Source organism: Gordionus sp. m RMFG-2023, chromosome 4 (genome assembly GCF_954871325.1).
Source record: "Gordionus sp. m RMFG-2023 chromosome 4, tfGorSpeb1-WG-v2, whole genome shotgun sequence".
Classification (NCBI taxonomy): domain Eukaryota; kingdom Metazoa; phylum Nematomorpha; class Gordioida; order Chordodea; family Parachordodidae; genus Gordionus; species Gordionus sp. m RMFG-2023.
The window spans coordinates 29,635,980-29,662,803 of record NC_088778.1 but is presented as its reverse complement, the minus strand read 5'-3'; the positions used below and the strand labels follow the sequence as shown (position 1 = coordinate 29,662,803).

At 28.9% G+C, this 26,824-nt stretch overlaps 2 protein-coding genes across 3 annotated transcripts; both read left to right on the top strand.

Annotated features, from left to right (window-relative positions):
• The first annotated feature begins 488 nt into the window (after window positions 1–488).
• LOC135927892 (uncharacterized) lies at window positions 489–9,145 on the top strand. 2 transcript variants are annotated; one of them, XM_065464137.1, is made up of 4 exons: window positions 489–581; window positions 1,278–1,352; window positions 1,434–2,165; window positions 8,027–9,144. In XM_065464137.1, exons 2-4 carry the CDS (start codon window positions 1,287–1,289, stop codon window positions 8,786–8,788), a joined length of 1,560 nt encoding a protein of 519 aa, XP_065320209.1. In that variant the 5' UTR covers window positions 489–581; window positions 1,278–1,286; the 3' UTR covers window positions 8,789–9,144. The 2 variants fall into 2 exon arrangements, with proteins under 2 accessions (XP_065320209.1, XP_065320208.1); XM_065464136.1 differs by lacking the exon at window positions 489–581 and adding an exon at window positions 1,050–1,192 and having other exon boundaries at window positions 8,027–9,145.
• Window positions 9,146–20,666: 11,521 nt separating this feature from the next.
• LOC135928807 (uncharacterized) lies at window positions 20,667–25,754 on the top strand. The gene is made up of 2 exons (XM_065465271.1): window positions 20,667–20,942; window positions 24,210–25,754. The coding sequence occupies exons 1-2, from the start codon at window positions 20,772–20,774 to the stop codon at window positions 25,752–25,754; spliced, it is 1,716 nt and encodes a 571-aa protein (XP_065321343.1). The 5' UTR covers window positions 20,667–20,771.
• Window positions 25,755–26,824: the final 1,070 nt, after the last annotated feature.

The following is a 26,824-nucleotide window of genomic DNA, read 5'->3' as shown; positions in this document are numbered from 1 at the left end:
CAAATCAAAATGTATCTGAAAACAGACAGATCCTCTAAAATAGTATCTAGATACTTTCTATAAAATAGTATCTAGATACTTTTTATAAAAGAGTATCTAGATACAGATACCACATTTTTATACCTTTAACAAGTATGATACGAAGGAGTTTAATCCGTGCAAAATCGGTAAAGTTAACGGACGGGTATTAAAGAAAAATAAAATATTTAAAAAAAACCCGAATCGAGATTGAAATATTTAGTTATAAAAAAAATCCGGTTTTCAAGCCCGGCCCGGTTTCCAAAATATAATAAATAATACCCGCTTTAAAAATTTGATTAATTGAAAACGCAATCAAAAATTTTTAGTCTTTCGATAAATTCATTTTTTTAAAAAAAAATTTCATCTTTCATTCTATTTTTCAAAAATATAAAATTATGATTTCTTTCGTTTAAGAAAAAAAAAAATAATATTTCTAAAAATAAATAAATAAAAATAATTAAAAATACGACGTAGATTATTTTTCTCCATATTGATGAATAATATCGGTTCGATCATTGCTTGCGCTAATATTCTGATTTCTGATCCATTCTTTCTCACAGGTAAATCCATTCAATCTCAAATATTTTGAATTTTTAATATATATTATCGTATTGAATCATTTGAATAATAAATTTTGAAAAAAAAATCATTATTTTAATACGTAACACATTGAAACAAAATTATAAAAACGAATCAATAGTTTTGGCGGCCATGTTTGTTGATTTTAATAAAAAATAAATTTTTGTTTTAAAAATAAAATAAATAAACAAGATGGCGTTGGATATAAAACTTTTTATTTTCACATTTTTAAAAAAACATTTCATAATTTAATTTTTTTACATGTTCGTTAATTCATGATATTTAATATTTTTCAAAAAAATATTATATAAAATAAATGAAATAAAATTTATGCTATACAGCTTAATATTTAAAAATTAAAATAAAGTTATTAATAATAGTAAACTGATTATTTCATTCTCTCAACAGTAAAATTGTATCCTAATACTTTATATCATATAATTTGATAGAAGATTAGGGTCTAATGAGAAGAGCTTATGTAATAAAGAATATTGAATTCTTAATAGAATCAATTGTTTAAATGAACCTAGCGAAAAGTAACCCTGTTGAAATTAAAAATAAGTTACTACAAGCTTTTGATGAACAGAACAATGTTAGTCATTCTTACTTATTTTATTTTTTTAAGTTTTTGAGTATATTTCATATGATATAGAGATTTTTTGTAAATATTATTTTAGATCATTGATATGGGGATAGTTGTTGAAACAATATCACAATTAGAAAAAACTTTGATTACCCGGGAAGATCTAGAGGTATAAAAACAACTTAGTTTAACTTAATTATAATATTTTATATAAATCTCAATTATTAATTATCATAAATTATTATTTTAGCAAACTAGATTAGGAAAGTATATTAATGAAATTAGAAAAAAGTTAACAATTCCTAGTGATGGAAAAACAAATAATGCAATATTGAATGACATAGCTAAGAGAGCTAAAAATTTGGTCAAAAAGTGGAGAGATGATCATTTGAAAGCTAACAAACATACTAATCATGAGCCAGATAATAATAATGAAACAATACTAGGTGCTAACAAAACAATTACTAAAAATCATGTAGTTGACTTAATAATTCCAAAAAGTACTCAACGTATAAATGGACATATTAAACTCAATATTAATGATGAAATAACCAAAACTGCTATGCTGCAAAATAAAAATAATGAATTTATGTGTGAAATGAATAAAGAACAGATCTACATAAACCATCCATCACCTACATCTAAGCTTAAATGTGACACTTCTATAACAAATGGTCCTACACACACCTTGGTCCAAAAAAGCAATGGCTACCATCCAGATGAACATCGCCAACCAAAAATTTTGCTAAAAATTAAGAAGAAAATTAGGCAGGATCCCTTAGGTTCTTCATTTAAAGGTGCAATTGCTTCTACATCACTCACTCATAACCCTATAGTAAAATCAAGAAAACTAAAAACAACTGTTGAGTTAATGGCAGAAATAAGGGCAAAATCTGAAATTCTTAAAGACATTCCTATATCACCTTTTGTTTCAACTTCCGCAATAATTGCCAATAAATTTTCTAATCAAATCAATGAATCCGTAAAAATAATAATCATTTTAATATATATTATTTTTATCTTCTACTTAAACATGCTTAAATCACATTGAAGGTTTATTACTTAATATTCCTTTTATATTACATATTGAATGATATAAAATCTATCATCTTATTTTAAAATGCTTGATATAATCTGATTTTAGATTAATTTGTTATCAGTAAATAGGTGCACAGTTCTTTTTTCATTTTGAGATTATCTTTGTGATAAATTAATTTTATTTAAGAAACCATCATATGAAGTGTCAACTTGTTATTAATCCTTTGGCAAATAAAATATAATATGTATACTACTGGGCTTCCTCAATTTTACATAAATCTTGACTTTACATATAAAACTTAAATTTATATTGTTTTATACCTGAACTCTTATTTCTTTTGCTTTTTGCCTTAGTCAACCTTAATTTTGGTCTCTATCTTCACATTTATATTTAAAATGAGACATTTAATACTGATGTTATAAATCCACTTGGATGACTTAATATACAATAATTAAATATAATTTTTAACATTTACTTTCAGATCATATTTTCTGATGTTGACCATTTCTTCCACTCATTTATTAATTTTATCCTTCCCACAATATGCATTAAAGATATATGCTTGATCTGATATCAAGCCCAGATCGTTCTTCTTTGAATCTGGCTGATTTTTTAAAAATAGCTGATTTCTTAATATTTAAAAAAATATATAAAACATTTTTGAAAAATGGAAATTTTTGTTTAAAATATATGAAATTAATAAAAAAAAGGAGTTGCCATACATAAAAATAATCTCTCTAGATTAATTTAATATTGAGTATACTGTTGAAAATATATGGCCAGTTAATTAAAAAAATTAATATTTGGTAATATTCAACTATAGTATTGTTAAATGGCTCGATTTGATTTTTAAAAATGGCTAACTCAAGTTTTTTCCAGAAAAATATGCAAGCCTAAAGGTTGTGCTCATAGATGATGGCTCAATGGATATCAATAATCTTAAGACTTAAACAATATATTTTTTTGGCTATAATATTTAGTTAGCCATTTTTTAAAAATTGAGCTGTTTTATAAGGCTACTCTATTTACAAAATATAATGACAGACTCATCAGTTTTTGTCACATTAATTTTAATGTTTGATATATTTTGAAACCAGTTCTGCACAGATGAATCAAATCTGATGAATTGTTTGGACTCATACAGACTTTTCCTGGTCTAGCAAAACAGTAGTTGGCTGGACATGGTCAGATATTTTTTTGCTGGTTGAATTCAGATCTTTACACTAAATTTTATTTATGCCAGATTTGGGATCTTGACAAAATTTTATTTTCCTTTTTTATAAATTTTTTTACTAAAGAATAGCACCAATTTTTAATATTTTAACCCCACCATAATGTTCTTTTGTTGGAATATATATTTTTAGTAGTCCAATGAAATCAGATTCTATCCTATTTTTAAAATTATATTTTTGATTGGACTTAGGCAAAAAATATTTGGATTGGTCAGACAAAAAATTTATCCTTAGCAGGATTCTATATTGGAATAGATTTTTTTTTCTCTTTAGCTTTCACCTTTTCTGGTGGTAAGCTCCTTCAATATCTCTCTCCACTTTATGTTATTCATACCATCTCGTTTATCTCATTTATACTTCTTCATATTGGCTCTAAATTGAAGTTTTGGCCTTCCTCTTTTACGTTTACCTATCACTTCCAAACTCTCTACCTTATTTCCTATGTAGTTCATAGGCCTTCTCATTGTGTGCCCATACCACCTAAGTCTGTTTACCATTATCTTAGTCTTAATGGGCACTATCTTTAAACTTCTTAGTATTCTTGTACTTCGCACCTTATTCGTTCTTGTTACCCCAGCAATCATCCTCAGCATTCTCATCTCCATAGTTTGTAGACTTCTTTCGTCTGATTCTTTGGTTGGCCATGTTTCCGAACTATATAGGTATAGAATAGTTGGCTGTACTATGGAACTATAAATTTTTCTCTTCAATTTGTGTGGGATTCTTTTGTCAAAGAACACTCCCTTGATTAATTTTACTCTATCTCTTTCTTCATTGTGCCGTTTGTTTGTATTATGGAGCCCAAATATTTTCAGCTTTCAATTGCCAATATCTGGCATTCATTTATATCAATGCTCTCTGTTTCATCTCCTCCTATCACCATATACTCTGTCTTTTCTCTATTTACTTTTAGTCCATGCTTTTCTAGGATATTTATTCAACTCACTAATCTTTCTTTCGCATCCTTGGATTCGGCAAGTATCACAATATCAACAGCAAATGTCATATTCCACTGGTCTGTTTGTGGTATAGATTGTGCTAATAATACATCTATTATTGTAATGAAGAGAAGTGAGCTGAGAACCCTTGATGAACTCCCACGGCTATTGTGAAACCTGCTGAAGTACCAGTTGTGCTACGGACCATTTTTGTGGTGTAGCGCCCTCCAGATAAGTTTTCTTGGGATTCTATCGAAGGCCTTTTCTAGATCGAGAAAGTCCATGTGAAGCTTTTTGTTCTTTTCCCTGTATTTTTCATTCATTTGCCTAATTGTGTGGATAGCATCAGTTGTTAATCTTCCAGGCATAAAGCCAAACTGAGTCTCTTATTTCGATTATGTCTCTTAACCTTTCTATTATTTTTTCATAGATTTTAAGACAGTGTGACATCTAATTTTGACAATTGTGTGGATCCCCTTTATTTTTGAAGATAGAAACTATATAGCTCTACAGATTTGTAAGATGTATTCCATCATCTCCTAGTGCTTTAAGGCTTTCTATTGGTATATCATCTGGACCCCTAGCTTTGTTGTTTTTCATATGCATGAGGCATGTGATTATTACTTGTTCTGTTATTGGTTGTACAAGGTTTGACATGGGGAGTGTTCATCTAGATGTAGTATGTGGGGATTATAGTTGAGAAGCTCCTGAAAATATTCTTTCCATCTATTCATTATTTTCTTCTTCTTTTATTATCAATTTCCTATCTTTATTTTTGATTACTTTCGGAGCTCCGTTAATATCTCTAGAATTCTTTTCTCGCTGTTTGGCTAATCTGTATATTATTATTTGCCCATCTTTGGTATGTAGTTCTTCATACATGTCATTGTATGTCATAGTTTTGGCCCTAGCTACCACCTTTGTAGCTATTCTCTTGGATTTTTTATAATTTGTCTTGTCATCTGGGTTTTTGGATTTGTACCATATTTTATATAGGACTTTTTTCTCCTTTATAGTGGTTTGTACCTCTTCATTCTACCACCATAGTTCTTTCTATGATTTGTTGCCTCCCCTTTTCAAGCTTTAGGTCGATTTGGCAGTGTCTATTAATCTGGATGAAAGGTCTGCCCACATTTTTTCACTGACTTGTGAGGAATCTATTGTTTCAATGTTTGAATTGATTGCAAAGGCATATGTCATTGATTTTAATCTACCCCATTTGATGCATTGTTCAAGTTTTATCTTGTTTTGAGTGGATTTATTTGTGATGTGTAAATCCATGATAAGTAGCTTGTGTTGTGCAGCTATATCTTCTCCTGGGATGACGTTGCAGTCTATTACATCTTTTAATCTTCTGTGAGAGATAAGCATGTAATCTATCTGGGTTTTCCTTGTACCACTATTATATGTTATTAAATGAATGTCCTTCTTCTTCTAGTAGGTGTTGGTTAAGGCAAGGTCGAAGGCTTGCACAAATTTCTGTACATGCTCACCTTCATCATTTCTTTCTTCATATCTAAAACCACCATGATGCCTTTTTTTAGCTATCTCTTGCTTTTCCCACATGCACATTTAAGTTACCACCTATTAGGGTTTTCCATTACAGCTTCATCAAAGATAGCTCTAAAGTCATCTTTCCCCCCTTCTTTGCAACCCGTTTGAGGAGAATATGCTGAAAGGATGTGTAGTATTGATTGACCAATGCAGAGTTTTATCTTCATTAGTCTATCAGAGATCCTATTGACTTCTACTACTGAGGAGATCTTGACTGAGGATGATGCCGACACCATTCTTATTGCTAATAATTCCATTATAGTACAATTTATACCCATCTCCAATCATTAAAGTCTTCTGACCTTTCCATTTCGTCTCTTGTATGCACGCTATATCAACTTTTCTCTTGTTCAACATTGATTCCAATTCTCTAGTCTTACCTTTAAGTGTACCAATATTCAAACATGCTAACCTTGTCTTCTTTGCTTTGACCTTTATTTTACTTTTCGCAGGATGGATGTCTACACCCTGCGCGTCGCTTGGAGGGAACGCCCTAGCTTTCATATTTTCATTTGTGTCCTTCATTTTTGTTTATTGGACATGTATCCTTAGCACCCGGCAGTCCAAGCCTGTCAGTGACTGGGGTGTCATCTCTAAGTTCCGAAATTCATCTTACTATATGTCTTACACATCAGTAATCGAAGAAAAACCCAAAAAATTTTACGTTCCTTACCAAGATCGAACCTGGGACCTTGTATTTCCATGCATACATCATAACCCACTAGGCCACCTCGGAGATATATTAGAATAGAATCAATATGATAATAATGATTTTCAAGATATCTAAATGTGATTTTTTTTAAACATGATTTAATTTAGTGATCTGCAAGGCCCAATGCACCCTGAGATCCTTACTTTGTAATTTTTGAAAATAATTTTGGTTCGGGCTATGACAAAAAAAATTTTCTTTAAATTTTGAACCGGTCTTAATGATCTTTTGACCCGATGCAGATCTCTAACTTAAGTCACACTTCTTTATTTAAAATCTATTTAGTCAATTTTTAAGGTAAAATCAAGTTTTAGTCCTATCGAATATTACCCGAGCATTTATATTTTGCCAAAAATAAAGTCTACCCTCTCATCAGTTGGTATATTGTCTATGCTTAGCTAGTAATTGTTTGGTCAAAATGTTTTTTTAATCGGCAAAATTGAGGGTTTTAACACCATTACAATAAAATAAATAATTATTGATACTAAAATCCAGAGTTGTTAAAAGATACTTTTTACATGGATCTAGATACAGATATAACGTCTAAAATAATATCTATATACAGATTATTTAATCAAAAATCTATCTAGATACAGATACAGATACCACATTTTTATATCTAGATACAGGATCTAGATACTTGTATCTAGATACTTTAACAACTCTGCTAAAATCATTGCAATTTACCCCGTTTTCTTCCCTGGAAACCAAAAAATTTTTTTTTGTTTTTAAAGAATTTAGCCTTTTTTTCTTTTTATTATTTTCAAAAAAAAATGAAAATTATCAATAAAATTTACTTTTTTTTTGCTCTGAGCTTGACTTGGCATATTTTTTAGTTGAATTGAGTGCTGCGTTCAAATTGTCATATAATTAGCCTTGTTAAACGGCCCGGTTTGAGTCTTTAAAAAACCGCCATATTAAAAGAATGCCAAAATAATATTATGTAAGCCTCGTGATTTGGCAAATAGAGGTTCACTGCCATTTATGAATTTTTTTTAGGTTTACACGGTATAAATTATTTTGGATAAAATCTTAATCATGCATTTTTTTTTAAAACGACCTAAATCGGGTCGTTTAATAACGCTACTCAATAATACATTTTAAAAATGATATTGCGTAAATTGTTGAAACTTTTATTTTGCATTTACATTTGAGTTTTTACATTATATTTTCCAGAATTTTATTGAAAATTTTTCAATTTTTACAATTTTAAAGCCGAAATCTAAGGCTAAGCTAATTAAGACTAAAAGTTTAATTTTTTTTTTAAATTTAAGTTTTGTGAATTTCCTGCTTCAAACTTAAAATATCGCAATTTGGAAACACTATTATTGAATAATTATATATATTTTTTTGTCAAATCTAATTATCAAGGTATCCGGTGGATATTATAATAACTCACTCGATAACCGATTAAATACCGTCAAAGCGCACACCGCAATTCAATCGTTTACGAAAGACGGGAAACTCGATTATACAATCGGAAATTCCCAGCCCGTCGTTCACAAAAAGAAACGAGGCAGACATAAAAAAATTAAACCGTTACCCGATGTCGATTTCCTTGATAAAGGTATTAACGAGAACTATTCTTACGACAAAAAATATAATTGCTCAACCACAAATCTGTCTAAGACTACTTCACCTATCACTATCGTCACCACAAATGACCCCTTCACGCAATCGTCGACTTCGCCCCATACGCAACATTCTTTTATGGTTCAAAGAATAGAGACTGATTCTGTTCACGATCATTTAAGGAATATGAAAACCTTCGAGTCCGAAAAAATCTTAGCCGAAGAAACTGTTGTGTCAGATGCAGCAGTGGTTATACAACCCCATGTTATCCCTATTCCACGAAGCCCCGGCCAAGAGTTCGTCGATTTTTACAATGGATTATTTGGTACAGCGGCTCCCCCCGATTACTCGAACGACAATGACCAATCTTTAAAATCGATCATTCAACGTGACATGAATAAAAACGAAACGCTCCTTGAATCTCTTTTCGATCATTATAATGATCATTCGATGGACGTTGATGAACCACAGATTCTTCGAGATTACAAAGAACCTCACATGATACCATCTGTCGAAGACGAAAAACTTCTCGTTATGCCTTACATAGATCTAAGTGATTAAGATGATTTCTTCTTAAATCAGATCACAAATCCTCGATTCTTTCAGTTCAGCGCCGTGATTCAATTTTATAATTATTAGAAAAGCATTTATGCTGTTCCCGGATTCATTTAATTTTAAAGAGTAATTTTTGCAACAACTCGGTGGCCCGCTTTTGTATTCAAACGAATTAATTAATAAAAAAATCAGTCGAAATCTAGAAATTAGATAATTATAAAATATTTATTTTTGAATTTAGGGATATTGATTTTCGATTATTGATAATTAATTATATAATAATAATCATTTATAAACCAAATATATTATTTTTTTCTTCTAATTCATATTATGATAATCGCTACTAAAAAAAATAAAGTCCAAATTGAAATACATAGCCAATCGAAGCATAATTCATTTACGAATCAATTATGAATGAAATAAAAAATTATGTTTGCTTAATAAATAAAAAAAAATTTATAATGTATTAATTAAAATTTTAAATAAAGTTATAGCGCATTTTTTTAAAAAAATATTTAATTTGTTTTATTGTCTACATTAGTTTTCGTTTTTCTTTCTAACTGAATCAATAAATTTGACATCCGCGAGGAATGGAGCTGGTCAAACCATAATCCCATCCTTTTTTCCTGGGACAGGACACATCCCAAGCTGGGACATGACAGTGCCAAACCAAAGACGTAATACATGCACCATGCCCCCTTTAATAAGATTTTGGAACAAATAAAGGCACCAACCACGTTTATATGGATCTTTCCTTCGCGATAAAGAAGTGTCGGCCGATACTTTAAGGTATAGAGGAACGATATTGGTATTGCTCAAAAATCGGTGCGGCCCTGATACTTATTTCAGGAGAATGTTTTTCAATTATGTGGCGTCTTAATGTAGCTACATAATTAACGATAATCTGGTATTAAAAATGGATTTCATGAACTAGATGATTTTTTAAATAGGATTAAGTCCTCGTTTATAGCCGCCGCGAAAGTAGCATATAACTTTTACTACTATGCTATTTAGACACGAATTACCAAGCGCTTAACCTCGTTATCTTTGAGTGAGTTAAAGGGTTTACAGGGGTAAGGAGTAAAAATGAAGGGTAAATCTTAAGGATGTTGCCTTTGATTCTCTCCCATGTGTATACTCTGATTTCATTATCTGGAGTTATATCCTTCATTCTAAAATTTGCTAGAAGTTATAAGATTGATAATATCATTATGATTAATCAATACCAATATCTCCTAAACATGTAAGGAAACATTTTCTATTTTTTTGGATAAAAATGTATTTTTTAACTTGTTATTTAATTATAAGTGACGAATCGTTAAGACTTTAGGATGCAAAATATATGTATTTCAAGGGATCCATAGGGTAGAAAATTTAAAGTATCACATGTTTGCTAAATTTGAAAAATAAAACCAATCGAGAAATTTTTTAAATAAAAATTGGTGGTTCGTTATAATGGCTAGTCCTTAAAAGTGATCATTCTTCAATCAATGTCATTAATAAAATTCGTATTATAGAAGAACGTTATGCCATCTGTCAAATAGATATGTATTTAAACAGCGTGCCCAGGGGGGGGGCTTCTCTCCCTACCAAACTAACGCTATTATGAAGTGATTATTTCTAAATAAATCTTGGGGGGGGGGCGGTTGGTTTAAATTAGTATTATAACCCGTGCCGTGTAAAAAAATTACTTGCTCTTATTAGTTTTTAAAACCAAACCAATTTCTTTACAGCTGACACTAAAGAATTTTTTAAAATCGAGGTTCTTTGAACGGTGAGCCAAACTACCTGATCTCTACATTAGACCTACCACAGCCCGCATTCTGTCGTAGATCATACCTTTTATGTAAGAATCGAACACAGATGTTTGGGGCTCAAAAAGAGTGTGTCCTAGTACGACCTATTATTGAACAGCCGGCTATTTAGCTTTGACTAAACAGCGTAAAAAGTAAAAGAAAATTTAAAAAAAATGCAATTCCACCAAATACTTTAGAAGAAACCGTGTTCAGTTCAAAAGCTACTTACCCTCGGCAAAGGATTAAGTAAAAATTATCAGTGAAAACTCTTATAGTCAGTCTATAAATTTTCTCAGGAATTTGACAAATACCCCACCCCTACCGCTATCTATGTTTGGGCCCTCCTTAAAAGAAATTCATGCTAACTACAAATAATAAATATTCGTTAAATCCAAATGAATTTGTAAAATATATGATTATAAGGTTATTTTTAGAACAAAGATTTGATGTGGATGATGTTATACATTGTTTACCAACCCTTTTTGAAAAAATTACAGAATGCAAGAGCACTAACAGCGATGGTTTTAGCATTTTTGATAATTTTTTCAAGAAAAGATCAAAATTTGTTCCTAGTAGTATTTAAAATCATATACCTTGAATATGATATTAAATTCTAATCTAGATTCATGATCCATTAAAAAGTGTATTAAAAATAAGCACATTCATAGAAAGCAGCTATAGATACCACCATTATATATATATATTGTTTGAAATCTGAAAGTTTTGACTAAATGAAAATTATGTTTTAGTTTTTAAAAAAATAAATAATTTTAAACGCCTAGTATCATTCTAATATCATTTAGTCAGCGTCTACACCTTGAAAATGACCTCTGCTGATTACTATGTCTGCACACTTAAATGATAGAGAATTGTCAATCTAGGTTAATATATTATAATATACATATATCATTGGTCGAAACGTTCTGAGAACTAAAAATTGTAATATTTTTTAAACAAAAAAATATAATAATTTAATATTTTTTATAAACAAGAAAATATGATAGTAATTTTTTAAATTGTGTGGAATAGGTTTAAGACCGAGTTTTGGTTGAGGATAAAATTAATTCCTTGAATATAGGATGTTAGCTGTTATTTATTATATTTGGGTCATGGTGATGTCAATTCAGAATCATCCTTATGATAATCTATATAATAATATAAATAATATTTAAATTAGTAAACTATACTTATAGGACACAAATAGTGGCTTAATGAATAAAAAAATATATTTTTTAAAAAATCTGTCGGGATTTTCTAGGCAAGAATTTTTAAATCTTGGATCGATAAGGAAAATATCAATTGTCTCCCATCCTTCCTTCATATATTTTTTAAAAATATGACAAAAAGTCGAAATAGATATTAAAAAAATGGTTCCTTTTATACAACGTTCTAAAATAAGGCCTAATATATTGCAGCGAAAAAACAACTTAGGTTAATGTGCTTTCGAGGTATGACTGGGAAATTTGAAACCAAAAATTGTCATTTTTTTTTTGAATATTAATAAAAAAAAATTTAAAAAGGATTTTCTATCCAGTTTGTTAGAATATTAATACAAAATCAATTTCGTTGCGTTTAAAGGGATATTTTTTTAAATATTTGTTAAGGTAAAATTTTTATTTTTTTGACCTCCATTTTATTTCACTTAATAGAAACAAATATTCAAAATCTGTTATTCTTTTTTTCTTCGAAAAATTAGGAATTAAATTCAAAAATCTAAATTTATCGTTAAATTAGAAAACGAAACTGATATTTTTTGCTTCATTCTTCAGCTTAAGTCCTGTCTAATCATATCCATTTCATTCTAACATTTTAAACGTAAAATTGAAATATTTCTTAAAATTTATTAGATATACATTTTAGGCCTATTCAGAAACGAATTTGAATCGAATATTAATTATCCGTATTCGTCTAAACGAATCGAATAATTTACTATTCGTATTCATACGAACAAAAAAATATACTATTTGTACTCGATTCGAATAATAGGAAAGAATTTTCGTAATGAAATAATTCATACTCAAATATATTGACAAATTTTTTTTTTTTTTGAAAATTTGATTTCAAACAGAAAAAAAAATCATTATAATAATCTGATGATGAGGAAAATATGTAATCAAAGTTATAAACTGTAGGGATTTTAGCTCAGAATTAAGAATATCAGTAGTATTTTATTATTCGTTTAAAGTAACAGAAAGTAGAGTGAATAATAATATATCTCAACAGATATAATTTTACGTTTGTTTATATAACAAGAAAAATAATTATCTATATAGTATATAACCGCAGAACAGTAAAATAAACATTTATACCACAAAGCTAATATATAAATATGTATATCTTTTTAAATCGGTATATTAACTTTTTTTTGTTGTTAATTAAATAAATATATTATTTTAAAATAAATGCAACATAAACAAAATTTAAATGTATATTATTAGTTTAATTTATAATTCTAAGCCAATTCATAAGGCAAAGAGTTTTTTCTTATATTTTCTTCCTTAAATGACAATCGTTTCCCAACTGAGAAAAGCCTTTCACAAGCAGTTGATGTTTCTTATATAGATAGGTAATTCCTCGCCATTTTCGAAAGTATGGGAAGATATGCATTTACTTTTCACCACATTAACGTGTCAGTACTTTGCTCTTGGTTCACTCAGTTAAAAAAAAATCTTTTTTATACATTTGAATATTATTTTTAAAAACAAATGACTAGTCTGTTTTATTGAATTTCATTCTTATTTGTTTGACAGTTATGATTATAAAATAAAATCTTATTTATTTAAATGGGGTAAGTACCTTTATATCTGGTATAAAGATCTTTAAATTTGTCTGTTAACTTGAGATATCAATATCGTAATCAGCAGATATTGGTTTAAAATATTCTACTTAAAGTATGTGATCTAATATTGTGGTTATTGCAACATCAGGTAGTTAAATTGCAATAGCTCAACAATTTTTATCATATACTGCTTTAAAACAATTGTTAAGGGATTTATGGAAATCAGGTTTTCCATTTGTTTTTAAGTGCTCAAAAATTAAAATGTAATAAGGTATAATAGCCATATTATAAGTAATATATCCTCCCCACGTTAAAAAGCCCGATTTGGGAACGATTTTTCAACGGGCCGATTAAGATTTTAGCTAAAATATTATTATGTGAGCATCGAGATTTTAGTAAATAGATGTCCAAGCAGTTCTGTCAGTTATGAGTAAAATCTTCAGGCTTACATAGTGTTATTTTAGTTATTATCTTAATTGGGGCATTTTTTTCAAGCGACCTGAATTAGGCTTTTTAACAACACTACTCCCCACATACCATATTTGTAGTTTCATATAAAGGCAATAGGATAGCTGTAATTTTATAAGATCCTCCCAATTACTCCTATACGTTAGCAAAGTATTATATTATTCCCTAATTATAAATTTTAATTTAATTACGATATTTGTTTATATTTGAAGAATTTTAATATTAGTTATTATTTCATTGACTAATTTTATTATAGCAGGCTTTAACAATAAGCCTCTTTCAATCAATTATTTTACGTTCTAATTTTGGTTTTAAAAAGATTAAGGGAAGGGTATAGTGAACTACATATATTTTTTAATAAATTTGACTTTTTGAGAGAATTACTGATCATTCTAATGATGTGTCTCAGTTTTAAAATAGAAGGATCTAAGATTTTTAAAATTATTTTGGAAATTAAATTAATTACATGGGCAAAGCATTGGTGTGTTTTATTTTATAAAAGAGTATCTTAAAGAAAATGTATCAATAAAGAATATATTTTTTTAGTTGCATTATCCAAAGTTATTAGTAAAATTTATTCTCCAAATTAAAAATTTTAATTATTTTAACAAGGGCTTTTATTTTTACCTGAATGTGCGATTCTTAGAAAATAATCATGAAAATAAAGTTTTTTTAAAAAAATAATCTCCTAAATTCATGATATACTTTTTCATTAGTCGCCATTGGAGCAGCATTTAAAATTATCATCAATAAAATGGGTTGTTAGCCCTAAAAAAAGAACCTGTGTTTAGCTAGTCCAAATGTCAGATAAAAAAATCATGCTGACTTTTATTTTTGGATATTATTTCCTGTACCAACTGTTCCTTTTCCTCAAATGTATTGTACATATACATTTTTTGGGTATATGAGCATATTGATTTTGCAGAACAATCAAGATCACTTATCTTCAAAATCTTTTGTATTAACAGTTTTAAAAGGTATATTATTATTATATATAAATAACTTTAGCAAGTTATCTTTAAAATTAATTTTTTTTAGATAAAGAAATTGGTGATATAGGCTTTAAAAAAAATATCAATTTTATTACATCACTGAGGTGTGAATGAAACATGGGGATGTTGTTTTGCCTTTACATTTTTTTGCAATGATTGCAAATCAGTCTTTTCACCGTCTTTATAGATTAATATTGATTTCATATAAAATCGCTCTTTTTTGTGAGGAAATTTTGTCAACTACAACATCAAGCTTAACTATTTCATTAGAAGCACTCTCTCCTCTATAAAAATTTGGCTAGCTAACAATAATATATTGTAGAGATGCATTATATTTTTATATACCTTTGGTTTGTATAATTTTTTTTAATATAATTTATTATGAGATTCAAAAAATAAACTTTCGAGAGATTCAAAAAACATGGCAAAATAAAAATTTAATATTGTTATTTTTAAATTTGTGCTAGTCTTTTTATAATCACATCACCTTTCAGATTGGCAGGTTATAAATAGAAATGAGAATTGTTCCGAAAAATTCAATTATTCAGAATAATTCAAATCGAAAAATTCGAAATATTCCGAGTAATTTGAATATTAATGATTCTTCGTATTTGGATGAAACAAATAATTTATTATTCGTATTCGTAATTATTCGATTCTAGTCAAATTATTCGAATAGAATTGAATATAATTTTTTTGAATAGGTCTAGTATCTAATATATATAATCTCCGTAATCAAGAAATGAATGTTTTCGAATAAACTTAATGTTAATTTTATTTTCTCTATCAATTTTCCTATCATCTTAATAATAAACCGAAGGAGACTTACCTCTAATGTTAAATTAGAGGTAAAATTTTATTTTAATTTTTTTTATACATCAATGAGATTCAATGCCCTGATTTAACGTACGATAAGGCAAACGTTCTTTCCAACTTAGCCCCTAGCTTAAATTTTGTAATACAATTCTTCTTATATTTGAAACTATATTTTAATATATTAATATTTATTTTTTTTATTGGAAGCTCCAGGCTTGGGAAAAAAATTACAAAATTATTATCGGTTGGCCAGGTTTGAGAAAAATATTTTAAAATTATAATGGGTCGAGCTGGGCTTGGAAAATATTTTTATAAATTATATTGAGCTGGGCTTGGGGAAAATTTTTCAAATTATTATCAGCTACAACGCTTGGGAATTTTTTTATTATTAACTATGGATCAGACATTGACCTAAAACAAATGTGTTTTGCAGGCCTAGGCTCTGCCTAATCCAAAAACCAAGACTCATATTTTATTCCAGTTCTTAACTACCAAAATTATTATGAACTTTGGTTGGGGTTGGGGAAATTTTTTCAAAATTATTATGGCCTTGGAATTTGCTTGGGAATTTTTTCAATATTAAGTATTAGGCATAGGTGATCAGTAATACTTTAACAAATAATATTAATATGGATATCAAGTAATAGCTTTAAATACATTTTGACTCAAAGTCAAAACATAGTATTTAAACTTAGTTTTAATGGATTGAGCCTAGTCTGATTGGGGGAGGGGGGTTATAAAGAATAAAAATAGGATACTATTTTCAAATAACAGATAGCAACTATTATAAGAGTAAGGAGAAAATTCTCATTCCCAGTCATTTTTGACGGACTCAGCAATGCTGACTAACGGGAGCTCTGATACTCTTAGTTATATATTTTTCATTTTGCCCATAAAGAAAGACGGGTCATCATAGATTAAATTAAGAATATCTTATGAGGTGTGATTCACAAATTTATCGATTTTTCTCCTAAATTTTAATATTTTTATAAAATATATGAATAAAGTATATTTAGTACCATATACACAAACGAATTACCCCTCAACCCCGTCATTCTTGACTTGTTATTAGCTAGTACTTATATAATATATAAAGATACCTTTTCTTTTTATAGCGGAACCTACAAAATATATTTCGATTTAACAACTGATCTATCCATATTAAATTATCCATCATGATCGGAATTAAAAATATCTCGAACCACCTATCATTCCCTTTAAAATAATTAAAAGATAAACAAAAGATTTTATTAGATCGATTAGCTTGTTAAATCGCCACTTTTATCTTCGCATTTGACTATAAATATAGGGGATGCGATATGTGTAGTTAAAATTATTAAACAAGGCACAACATTTATAAAAGAGTCTATTTCAAACACATTGTATCCTTTTTCATTGCTACTATGATGAGAGGAATGAACTATACCTTTTTAAAGACACCATAACTACCTCGTTTAAAAACTACCACCTTAATTTTTGAGTAATGATGTATATCGTTGAGAATTATTTACTTTTTATGTGTTTTATTAAAATATTAGAAAGTGTTGTAATGTTATCCATATATACAAAAAATTTTTGATGTTTTCGAGTAGCGTGAGAAATTGTAGGTAGTTTGATTATTTTACTGAGTGCAGAGTGATATATTAGTGGACAGATGCGTAGTTCAGATCTTTCCTTGGCTTATATCGTTATATCGTTATATCTACTTATTAATTATTATATATATTATGTAATACAAAATCACCTTTGTTAGCCTCACAAAAAAAATATGTTCCATTAGAAATCGCTCCCAGGTCGAAGCGTGCTGTGCTTTTAAAATCAACGTTTTAGCATCTGAGACTCACACAAACCTTCCTCTAAAATGATAAGTTTTCTTTGTATATAAAAAGATTCTACGACGCCATCTAATATTTTTTTATGAAATCACATTTTTGAAAAAACGTTCGGCGCCATCGAAAACTTTAGCCTTGATTAAAAAAAAATATCTTCAAAACATTCTGTCTCAGGTTTAACCTAATTCACAATCATAAGGCCTCGTTTAAAGCGAAACGCGATATATCGCGATGTCGCTCATGTGCAATTTAACACTATAAATTTCACAAATTAAACATTGCTCGGAGCCCTATAGAAGGATATAGCGCCGGTAAACGAGGTCTAGTAATCTGATAGAAATACCCCCCCCCCCCACCACCACCGTCATAATTTTACCATTAAAAATCCTTATAAATGAAGTATTCAAAAATTGTGACTGAAAGGAGATTAATATTTTTTTTAAAATAATCAAAAATATCCTAACATTTTGTCCCTATAGAAGAAACAGAAAATTTTGACCTCAACAGCGCTTTCGTTACACTAGAGAAAGGCAGAAGCGTGGTTATTATGCCAATTATCTGCCACTAATGGATGTGGACTTTAGCCAACCTCTCCATATGCCAGCCAATTCTCCGGGTAACATGAGTGGGCTTTTTGAAATATCTTGAGCATTGGGCGGGTGACAGGCGAGTTAAAAAAAATTTTAAAACAACGGGTGGAAAGCCATTGATGAGCGGGCGGGATAAAAATTTATTAAAATAACGAGTGGGACAGGGGCTAGAACCAGCCGATTGCGGACCCTATCGGGCACTTTACACTAGAGTTTTTAAAGGATGCTTTTCAAATATATCTGGATACCAATACCTTGTTGAAAAGGGATATTTTTTTATTATACTCATGTAAAATGTGCACACTGTCGAAATTAGGAATCTATTGTTATATAAAAACTTCAATGATGAAACATTCTCAAACTTTTCATCCACAAGTCATTCCCGTTTATGCTTAAGAACATTTATACCACACTAAAAAGTATTTCCACTGGTGTACTGTATGACAATGCGCTATATTTTTTTATTTTAATATTAAGAAAATATTTACATGTAGTGAAATAATGACAACCTATTTTTAAAAAAAAAAAATTCTTAAGTTTGATGAATGAAAAAATATCGAATTTTTAAACTTTCAATTATTACTGGGAATTTTTGTTACCCATTTATGAAATTTTTTTACATCATATTTGTCTTAATGATAAATATAGGCAAGTCATATTCAGGATTTAGTAAGGGGGGGGGGGGCATTAGTTGGTGTTTTCTCTCATAAATTTTAATGGAGGCCTTTGGGTTCACTCAGAGACTTCCAGCCCCTTATCCCCTCCAAGATACTTACTATTATGCCATTTATCTCTTTCCCACCCTTTCCTCCCTATACAAATTTAGCCAAAAAAGATGATTCAATTCGAAAATACCTCCATCTACTCCTACCACAATGATAATGATGTTATCACAACTCCCGCCTCTCTCCAATTTCAAAATACAGTCTTTAGATTATTTGTTATATTAAATACATTATTTTGGGGGTTTATGGGGGAGAGTGAAGGGTAATTTTCTTTTTTTTATTGACGTTTAAAATGACGTATAAGAAAACGGCAAAATCTTTACCCATATATCTCTACTAAGCCCGAAAGTGTTTTCGGACTAGGACAACCTTCTTATTGAATGCATAAGTTTTTTAAAAATAATTTATTTTTCTGGGGTTGGCTCGTGCACTAATATCTTCACGCGATAAATCTGAACATATTCCTTACCCACAAAATCGACATTTTAGTGTCATAAAAAAAAATACATATTCGTATCTTTCAAAGATACATTAGTTATGAATTATACTAAGATAATTAAACATTTTCCATATTTTGATTTACATCAAGATTTGAGAGAAGAAAAATTTAGCATATAAAACTGATTATATTTTAGTATAAAGAGGTTAGCTTCTTATTATGTTTCCAATATTAAAGGTGGTTATTTGCCATTAAAAGTGGTATATTAATAACCTAATTTAAATTTAAAAAAAAAAAATTTCTATAAAGCCAAATGGTCTCAAATTCCTATTTGAAGTGTTGAGAAGCTTTGAGTAGCTTTTAAGTATTATGACAAATGTCAATTTGTTAATGATATTAACGATCTTACCTAATTACAACACTTACAAATTTAGAAAACAATCATTATTTGAGGGAAAATTTCTAAGCAATCAAGATGTAATAGTCCAGCCCCAAAAAAATTATCTACCGAATTTTCACTTCCCAACTATGAAAATTTATTGGTAGATATAGTTAAATGCTCGATAAAGAAAAACTTGAAAATTTAATTGATAAAAATTTTGGATGTATATCTCTATAATCATTTTTTAAGCAGTATACACTAGTGATCTGCATCGGGCCTAATTTTTCAAGCCCGGTCCGAAATTTTTTTTAAAATAAATTTTATCGACCCGGCCCGAACCCGATTTTTATCAAAAAATTTTTGCAGGCCCAGCCCGAACTATTTAAATATAGAAATTTATTTTTATAATTATTCAAAATAAAGGACATATTTTATATGGCGTCTAGTTCTATAAATAAAATCAAATGATTTTATTTTTTACAAAAAAATCCAAATTTTATGTATTTTTGAATTATTTAATAATTTTTATGCAATGCACTTCCTTTTTTTAAAATATACAATTCTAATTTTCTATCTTTTTTACCCTGTATATCATTGTTTCATCTCGGCATATTTCTTATCTTTTTTAATTTAGACATTTTTTGTTTTGTTTAGCAAACTGTGTTCTGGTTTCGACTTATTTAAACAGCCGGTTATTTAGTCATTCAGCTTCTATTAAACTACCTAAAAAGTTGAAGTAAAAAAAATAAGAAAACAGTTCTTGAACTATACTCCCTCAATTGATTCTTATATTTATAGCTCCAGCTCTTTGTGTGAGAGGGTCTCGCTATCCATCGTTAATTGTCTGGCCTGACACTAATTTTGGACCCTATGATAATGATTAATAAGAGTGGTCTATAAATGTTAATAAGGTAACCTATATTATTGTCAATTATAATAAGTATTAAAACAATAATTTACACCTTCGATAAATAATTATAAGTTCGATTAATTGTAGAGAAAATTTTATTTATATCGCGATAAAAATTAGGTTAATTTTTTTTATTATAAAAAATAAATAATTTTTCCCCATATTATTTGTTTTCATTTAAGTTATCTTTTTTTTATTTTTTTTAAAAAAAATTAATGTTTTATTATAAATTTATAATGTTTAATATTTCATAAAAATACATGATGATCGAAATTTTGGGACTGCGGGAAAAGGCTAGAGTTTATGTCCTATCTATCTTTATTATATTAGTGATCCTATTCGTTTTTATGAGCGTAATAAATTTCGCTCTAGTCACGATGTTGAAAAGTTTCTACGTTTCGTCGCCTAATTTCGACTATTCTATTAATTGGGTAAAAAAAAAGACATTTAATTTTTTTTTTTTAGTATATTATGTATTTGAAGATATTCGTCCTCCACAAATATAAAAAGTGGCCGGGGTTTTAACATGACCAAATTAATAAGAGATAGTAAGGCGATACCATTGTCGCGAATTCTCGTGTCTTACATTTTTTTTTTCTTCTTCTTTTAAAAAACATTTATCACAATTTAAGTTCAGGCCAATCAAAAAAAAAATTTATATTTGGGCGCTTTTTGCTTTTACTTACTAATTTTTGGTTCTATTTTTGTTAAATTAGGGATTAAATTATAAAAAAACAGTAAATTTGCTTATTCTGGGTATACTTGTCTAGTGTTGTAAAACGGCTGACTCAATATTATATTCAGAAAAATATTATGCAAGCCCTAAATATTTCGCTCATAGATGGTACAAAGGTTTGAACATTTATTATCAAAACCTCGAGGCATAAGGAATATTTTTCTGTCTAAAATACATTTTTCACTCATTTGCCTAATTGTGTGGATTTCGCGCCGTTTAGCAACACTACCCTTATCAAACTCCTGCAAATTTCGAATATCTTATTCTAAGATTTTTTTTGAGCCGTATAAAATCAAAATGATTAGTATCTTTATTAACATTAGAATTTTGATTAATTATATTTTAATTTCTGACAATGACGTCGACCACACCTAACCAGCCTTTAGAAACTCTTAGAAAAATTATTTCTGAAGTGTTGGGGCTTCAGTTGTGGGTAGAATGGTAAGTGGCACGTCTCGATGAGATTTGGTATGCGTCATTTATTTTAGATTATTAAAAGCAACTACAACATTTATATTTTAAATTTTTATTTAAAAAAAAAGAAAATAATTAATCATAAAAAATTTAAGAAGCATCAATTAAAACATTATAAATTATATTTTTAAGTACAAAAAATAATTATAATTTTCAGCAAATTTGAAAACCAAAAAATAAAGTTTATCTTTAATATAGAAATTTGACCTTTATATAGTGAAAATAAAAGGCGCATTTATAAAATAAAATTGTCACAAATTATGAAAAAAAGAACGTTTTTGCAGAAAGGAGTTGTGTTAGTTTTATCTTACATAATTAGGGATAAAACCTACCCCCCTATACTTTCCGGAACTCTAATTATACCATTGGATGCAGGGCTATCTCCCGGACCTAAATATCTAACTTGTATTAGCCGAACACCCTATTATAGACTTCAAAAGTAAGTGAAACCCCTAAGTAAAAAGAAAACACAAAAACCATATGTTAACCTTAAAAATATTTAAATCAAAACAAAAGAAAACTTTATTTAATTTTTATGTATTTACGACAAGACAAAAGAAGGGCAAAAGAGAAAAAAAAAACTCTATTTAATTTTTATATATTGAAGACAACCAAAGAAGGACAAGTACAAACTATTTATATAATTGAAATAACAATTTCCAAATCTTCCTTTTTCTTATTCTATTTTCTTTTGTATATGAAAATATTTTCTATTAACAATAATTTTTAATTTTTCTTAAAAAAAAATGCTAGTTTTACGAGGGTGTGCATTACATAATTGAGATTGACTTAGCTGAAAGTTTAAATAAACAAATATATTCTTTTTTATGTTAATGTTGCCGGCAAGGCAATATAATATAATAAATAGTTCGCCGATTTTATTTGTCGAATAAATACGAACATCAATTCGAAAATTATTCTCACTAACGAACATTATTCGATTCGTTCAAACGAATACTAATTTGACCGAATATTATTCGAATAATATTTTTTAAAAATGAACTCATTCAATAACATTATAAAAAAAGCATATGCTTTTTGGTATAAGCCAAGAATTTTGAATTACACTATTTGAATAATAAGAAAATAATTTATTGTTGATTTTAAAACATTCATTTTACAGAAAATAATAAGTTAAATATAATAAAAAATTGCACCCTTATATATATTATATATTAGAGACCTGCAGGCGCTGCCCTAAGTCCGGGCCGTATTTTAGCTCCTTCTAATATACCAGGGCCGGGTCTGCAGGTAGTGTTGTTAAATGGCTCTATTTGAGTCGATTTTTTAAAAACATGACCTGCAATGGGCGGGTTTTTAGCCAAAAAGCCTGCCCGCTTGATTTTGTTTAACCGGCCCCTTCCGCCTAGGGTTTAAAAATTATTTTAATGGGCTGGTTTGCTTCTTTATTTATTTAAATTTATTTTTAAATTAAAACATATACATATATAATATACGATATTATGAAATGAAACTATTATTTTTAATAAATTGAAGTCTGGTCAGCTCATTTTGCCTGAAGAATATTAAAAATTCAGCCTCCCAAGCCAGCCCAATGTTAAAAATATTTTAGAATACCCGACTATGCCAACTCGAAGTTTGGGCCAGCCTGCGTACCTCTAACTAACTCTATAAAATTTACTATATTTCACTTTCTAAAATTAATATGAATTAAAACAAGATATTACCTAATAAAATGAAAGTATAAAAAAACCGGAAAATTTTGAAAAATGTCAAGAGATAGAAAATGATTCTTTTTTTTGACACCTAGAACCCTTGAACCCTCCTTTTTTAAAAAAGTGTCATGGTCTGGGCTTGGGTCCAGCAAAAATACGATGGTTCAGGGTCTAGCTTCAAATCCCTGTATATTAAATAGATAATTTTTTAAAAAAGTCAAAAGCAAGGCAAGAAGATTTCCTCAAAAATATATGGCGAAAATTTTAAAAAATTAAACTATAAAATGAAAAATTAATATAAAAATATTAAAATGTTAGATAATATTATTTAATTAGTCAAATTATATTTTAATATATTTTATTTTAATATTCGAATACGAATATATTATATTTTAGTATAATATTTGAATATTATTCAAATCCAATTCGAAACTCTCGATAATTTATCCAGGGATCTAATGTGTTATACCTTTATCACAAATTTATAAGATAGGTATTTTTAAACATTTTCGAGAACATTCCCGACAATAATAAGATTTTCAAAAATGTAAGCCAAAAATAACGCGCCTTAAATAAAATAGTATAAAAAGTTAGAAAAATATCAAAAAAAAAAATTTGTCGGACACTTTTTTAAAAAATTTGAAGATCTGATTTTGTAGTAATTTAGATTTGATCTTGGATCATAAACATTTAGGTTATTTTTCTAATTTATTTACCAAAAATGTTATATACAGATTGACTGAATTTTTATGCCCGGTAACATAGGTATATATATATATATTTAAATATAAATCATTTTCTGGAAAAAAAAGAAAGATATTAATACTACAAACAGGAAATCATTTTTTAAACCGAGCGATAAAGTTATATACGATGACGAAACGTGGGAAGATTATTTACCAACGACGTCGGACGAAATCGATCCCGACAGAATTTTGCAGTGTTTCGAATCCATCAAACAGAGTATCGAAGACATCCGACTTAACATGGATGTTGTACGTGACAACAAGGGAAGGGACAAGCGTGATGCTGTACATAAGACCAAATTTCACAAAACTTCCCGTAAACGTCAATCATCCTCACTTATAAATCCTCGAGACCTCTCCATAGATCTGATACAAGAATTTAGCGACTTCGGAAAGTCGCTAATACTTGTTGACGAACTTCGTTTACCCCTTTTTAATAAATTGTTGCCTAAATTAAACGAAAGCGAAAACGTGGCAGATTATCTGTACACGACTCATACTTTTGCCTTACCACCATCTTCTCGCGAAGTTCTAGCCATATTTCCGCTCAATAAAGAGTTTACTCTGCGAGATAACATTAATGCGAGTCATTTACTTCTAGAACCAATGTCCTGTAAACCGACTGTGGAAAACGAGGAAGACAGGGAATATGCTTTGAAGACACTATTCAAAAGTGTAATCGATAAGTATGGAAAGAGCCATATGTTTCGAAAAAAGGGCGTAATATTTTGGGATAAAATCAGCCGCCATAAGATTGAAAGAAGAAGAAAACATTCTAAAGTCAAATTTCAAAATTCCATCCTATTAAACGCGATTTTAAGAGAAATGCTCGAAGGGGAAGTGGTACCCCGTAAAATGATTATATCAAACTTTTACGAAGTCGAGAGAGGAGTGAAAACGTTAAATGAAGCCAATAAATTGAACCATTTATGGGCCCTCTATTACAATCCTTTAAAATTGTTTCAATCGTATTTTGGGATCACCGATGCAAGAAAACATAGGAGAAAAAGTAATCTCGACATCGATCCCGTGTATTATTTGAGGGAAAGCCGGGAAAGAAAAATGGCTCTAGATTTTATGATTATAACTCTTGAATCTTCGTTTCATAGGCTAAGTCTCTTGGAAGAAGACTCAACGAATGATGGAAAGAGAATGGCTTCAGGAAAAGATTACGATAATGAGTCGCGTTTCAAAAATATGATGAGTTTAAAAGTAAACTCAGTCTCCGACGCCATTTTGATGGTTCAAATGTGGTGCTTATTAAAACCGAAAGGTTTATTATTCCTCAACGTTCCGATCACGCGATTCGCCAAAATAAATCGAGAGACTTTTTTGACGGAATTGATGGAAGGGATTAATGATCCCAATGATAATGATGAAGGATACATGGCCGAAAATTTGGGGCTACTGATTTGGGGATCCCACAGAGTGTACAGCTATTATCGATTAAAGTATCTATTGTTTAAGTCGCCTCGTTGGCACCTCGAAGACATTATTTCATTACCACCGACATCAAACTTGCAAGATGTTGTATCATTAAAAGGAATGGAAGACAAGATTTTAACCGTAGATTTTGATATTATTCTGGTTTTGCGAAAAGTTTTAGATTGAAAAAAAAAACAAAATTTTGTTAAAAAGTTTACTATATCTTGACTGTGTGTTTTTTTTTAAAAAAAAAGTAAATTATTGTATAAAATTTATAGGAAAAAAAATTAAATTTTCATTGTTAATTTATAGTGGGTTATCGACGTATAATAAATTATTTAATATTTCTTTCATCGTTTGTAATTTAATGATGCTTACTGCAAAGTACCTAGTTAATCGATATTTTACAATTTTTTCTTTGATAGGTACTACCAAATGCATATTTTTCAATAAGACATATATGTTTTTTTTTATTTTAACAAATCACGTGGAGTCCGATCTGTGGTCAAAAGATTTAAAAAAACCAACCACTTTAAACAGATTTTAATGGAAAAATTTGAAAAATAATTTTTCAGGAAATAGCCTTAAATTATTGGTAATCTCTAGTATTCCATAATTATTATATTTTATATCGTTAACAAAATTATTAGAGGATATTGGGTAATATATAGATGTCGGTGTATCATCAACATAATATGCTTTTAATTTTTCGTCATCATAAGTGTTTTGTTGAGTGAAATAATATTGATTTTCTTTCATAAGGATCATAGGATCATTTTTATATGGGGATGGTGGTCTAGTGGAGTGGTACGGAGTGCCTTCCGTTGCATAAGACTTCATAGCATTTTCAAACTCATTATTGTCCAATTTATTTTGATTGTTACGGTGTGAATAATTTTTTATTGAAATAGGATTTATTTGCAATGAGGACAGGATGTTAGAATAGAATCCATTATTATTTGAGAGTCATAACTTTGAATAGCAGAGCTTGGGATTTTATTTCGTCAGATCTATCATTATGAGAATCCTTATCACACTCACTGGTATGGACATTATGGAACTTTACCGAGAAAACATTCTAGGAGTTTGTTCTGGAAGGTTCATCAATTTTTTATCTTCATACATTTCTTTTATATTATTTTCTTGATCGTAAAATCTACCCTTAACATCCATAAAATTCTGATAATTACTATTTTCTTCAGAACTCTTAAATCGGTCATAAAGAGAGCGATCAAAAATAGAATCTATAGTTTGAT

What these genes read in the sequence shown, in the direction of transcription:
- LOC135927892 (XM_065464136.1), top strand. Translation starts at nt 1,121, where the DNA reads ATGAACCTAGCGAAAAGTAACCCTGTTGAAATTAAAAATAAGTTACTA. An exon ending in TTACCCGGGAAGATCTAGAG is followed by an intron (nt 1,353 to 1,433) that starts GTATAAAAACAA and finishes TTATTATTTTAG; the next exon opens with CAAACTAGATTAGGAAAGTA. An exon ending in CTAATCAAATCAATGAATCC is followed by an intron (nt 2,166 to 8,026) that starts GTAAAAATAATA and finishes CTAATTATCAAG; the next exon opens with GTATCCGGTGGATATTATAA.
- LOC135928807 (XM_065465271.1), top strand. Translation starts at nt 20,772, where the DNA reads ATGATGATCGAAATTTTGGGACTGCGGGAAAAGGCTAGAGTTTATGTC. An exon ending in TCGACTATTCTATTAATTGG is followed by an intron (nt 20,943 to 24,209) that starts GTAAAAAAAAAG and finishes TGGAAAAAAAAG; the next exon opens with AAAGATATTAATACTACAAA.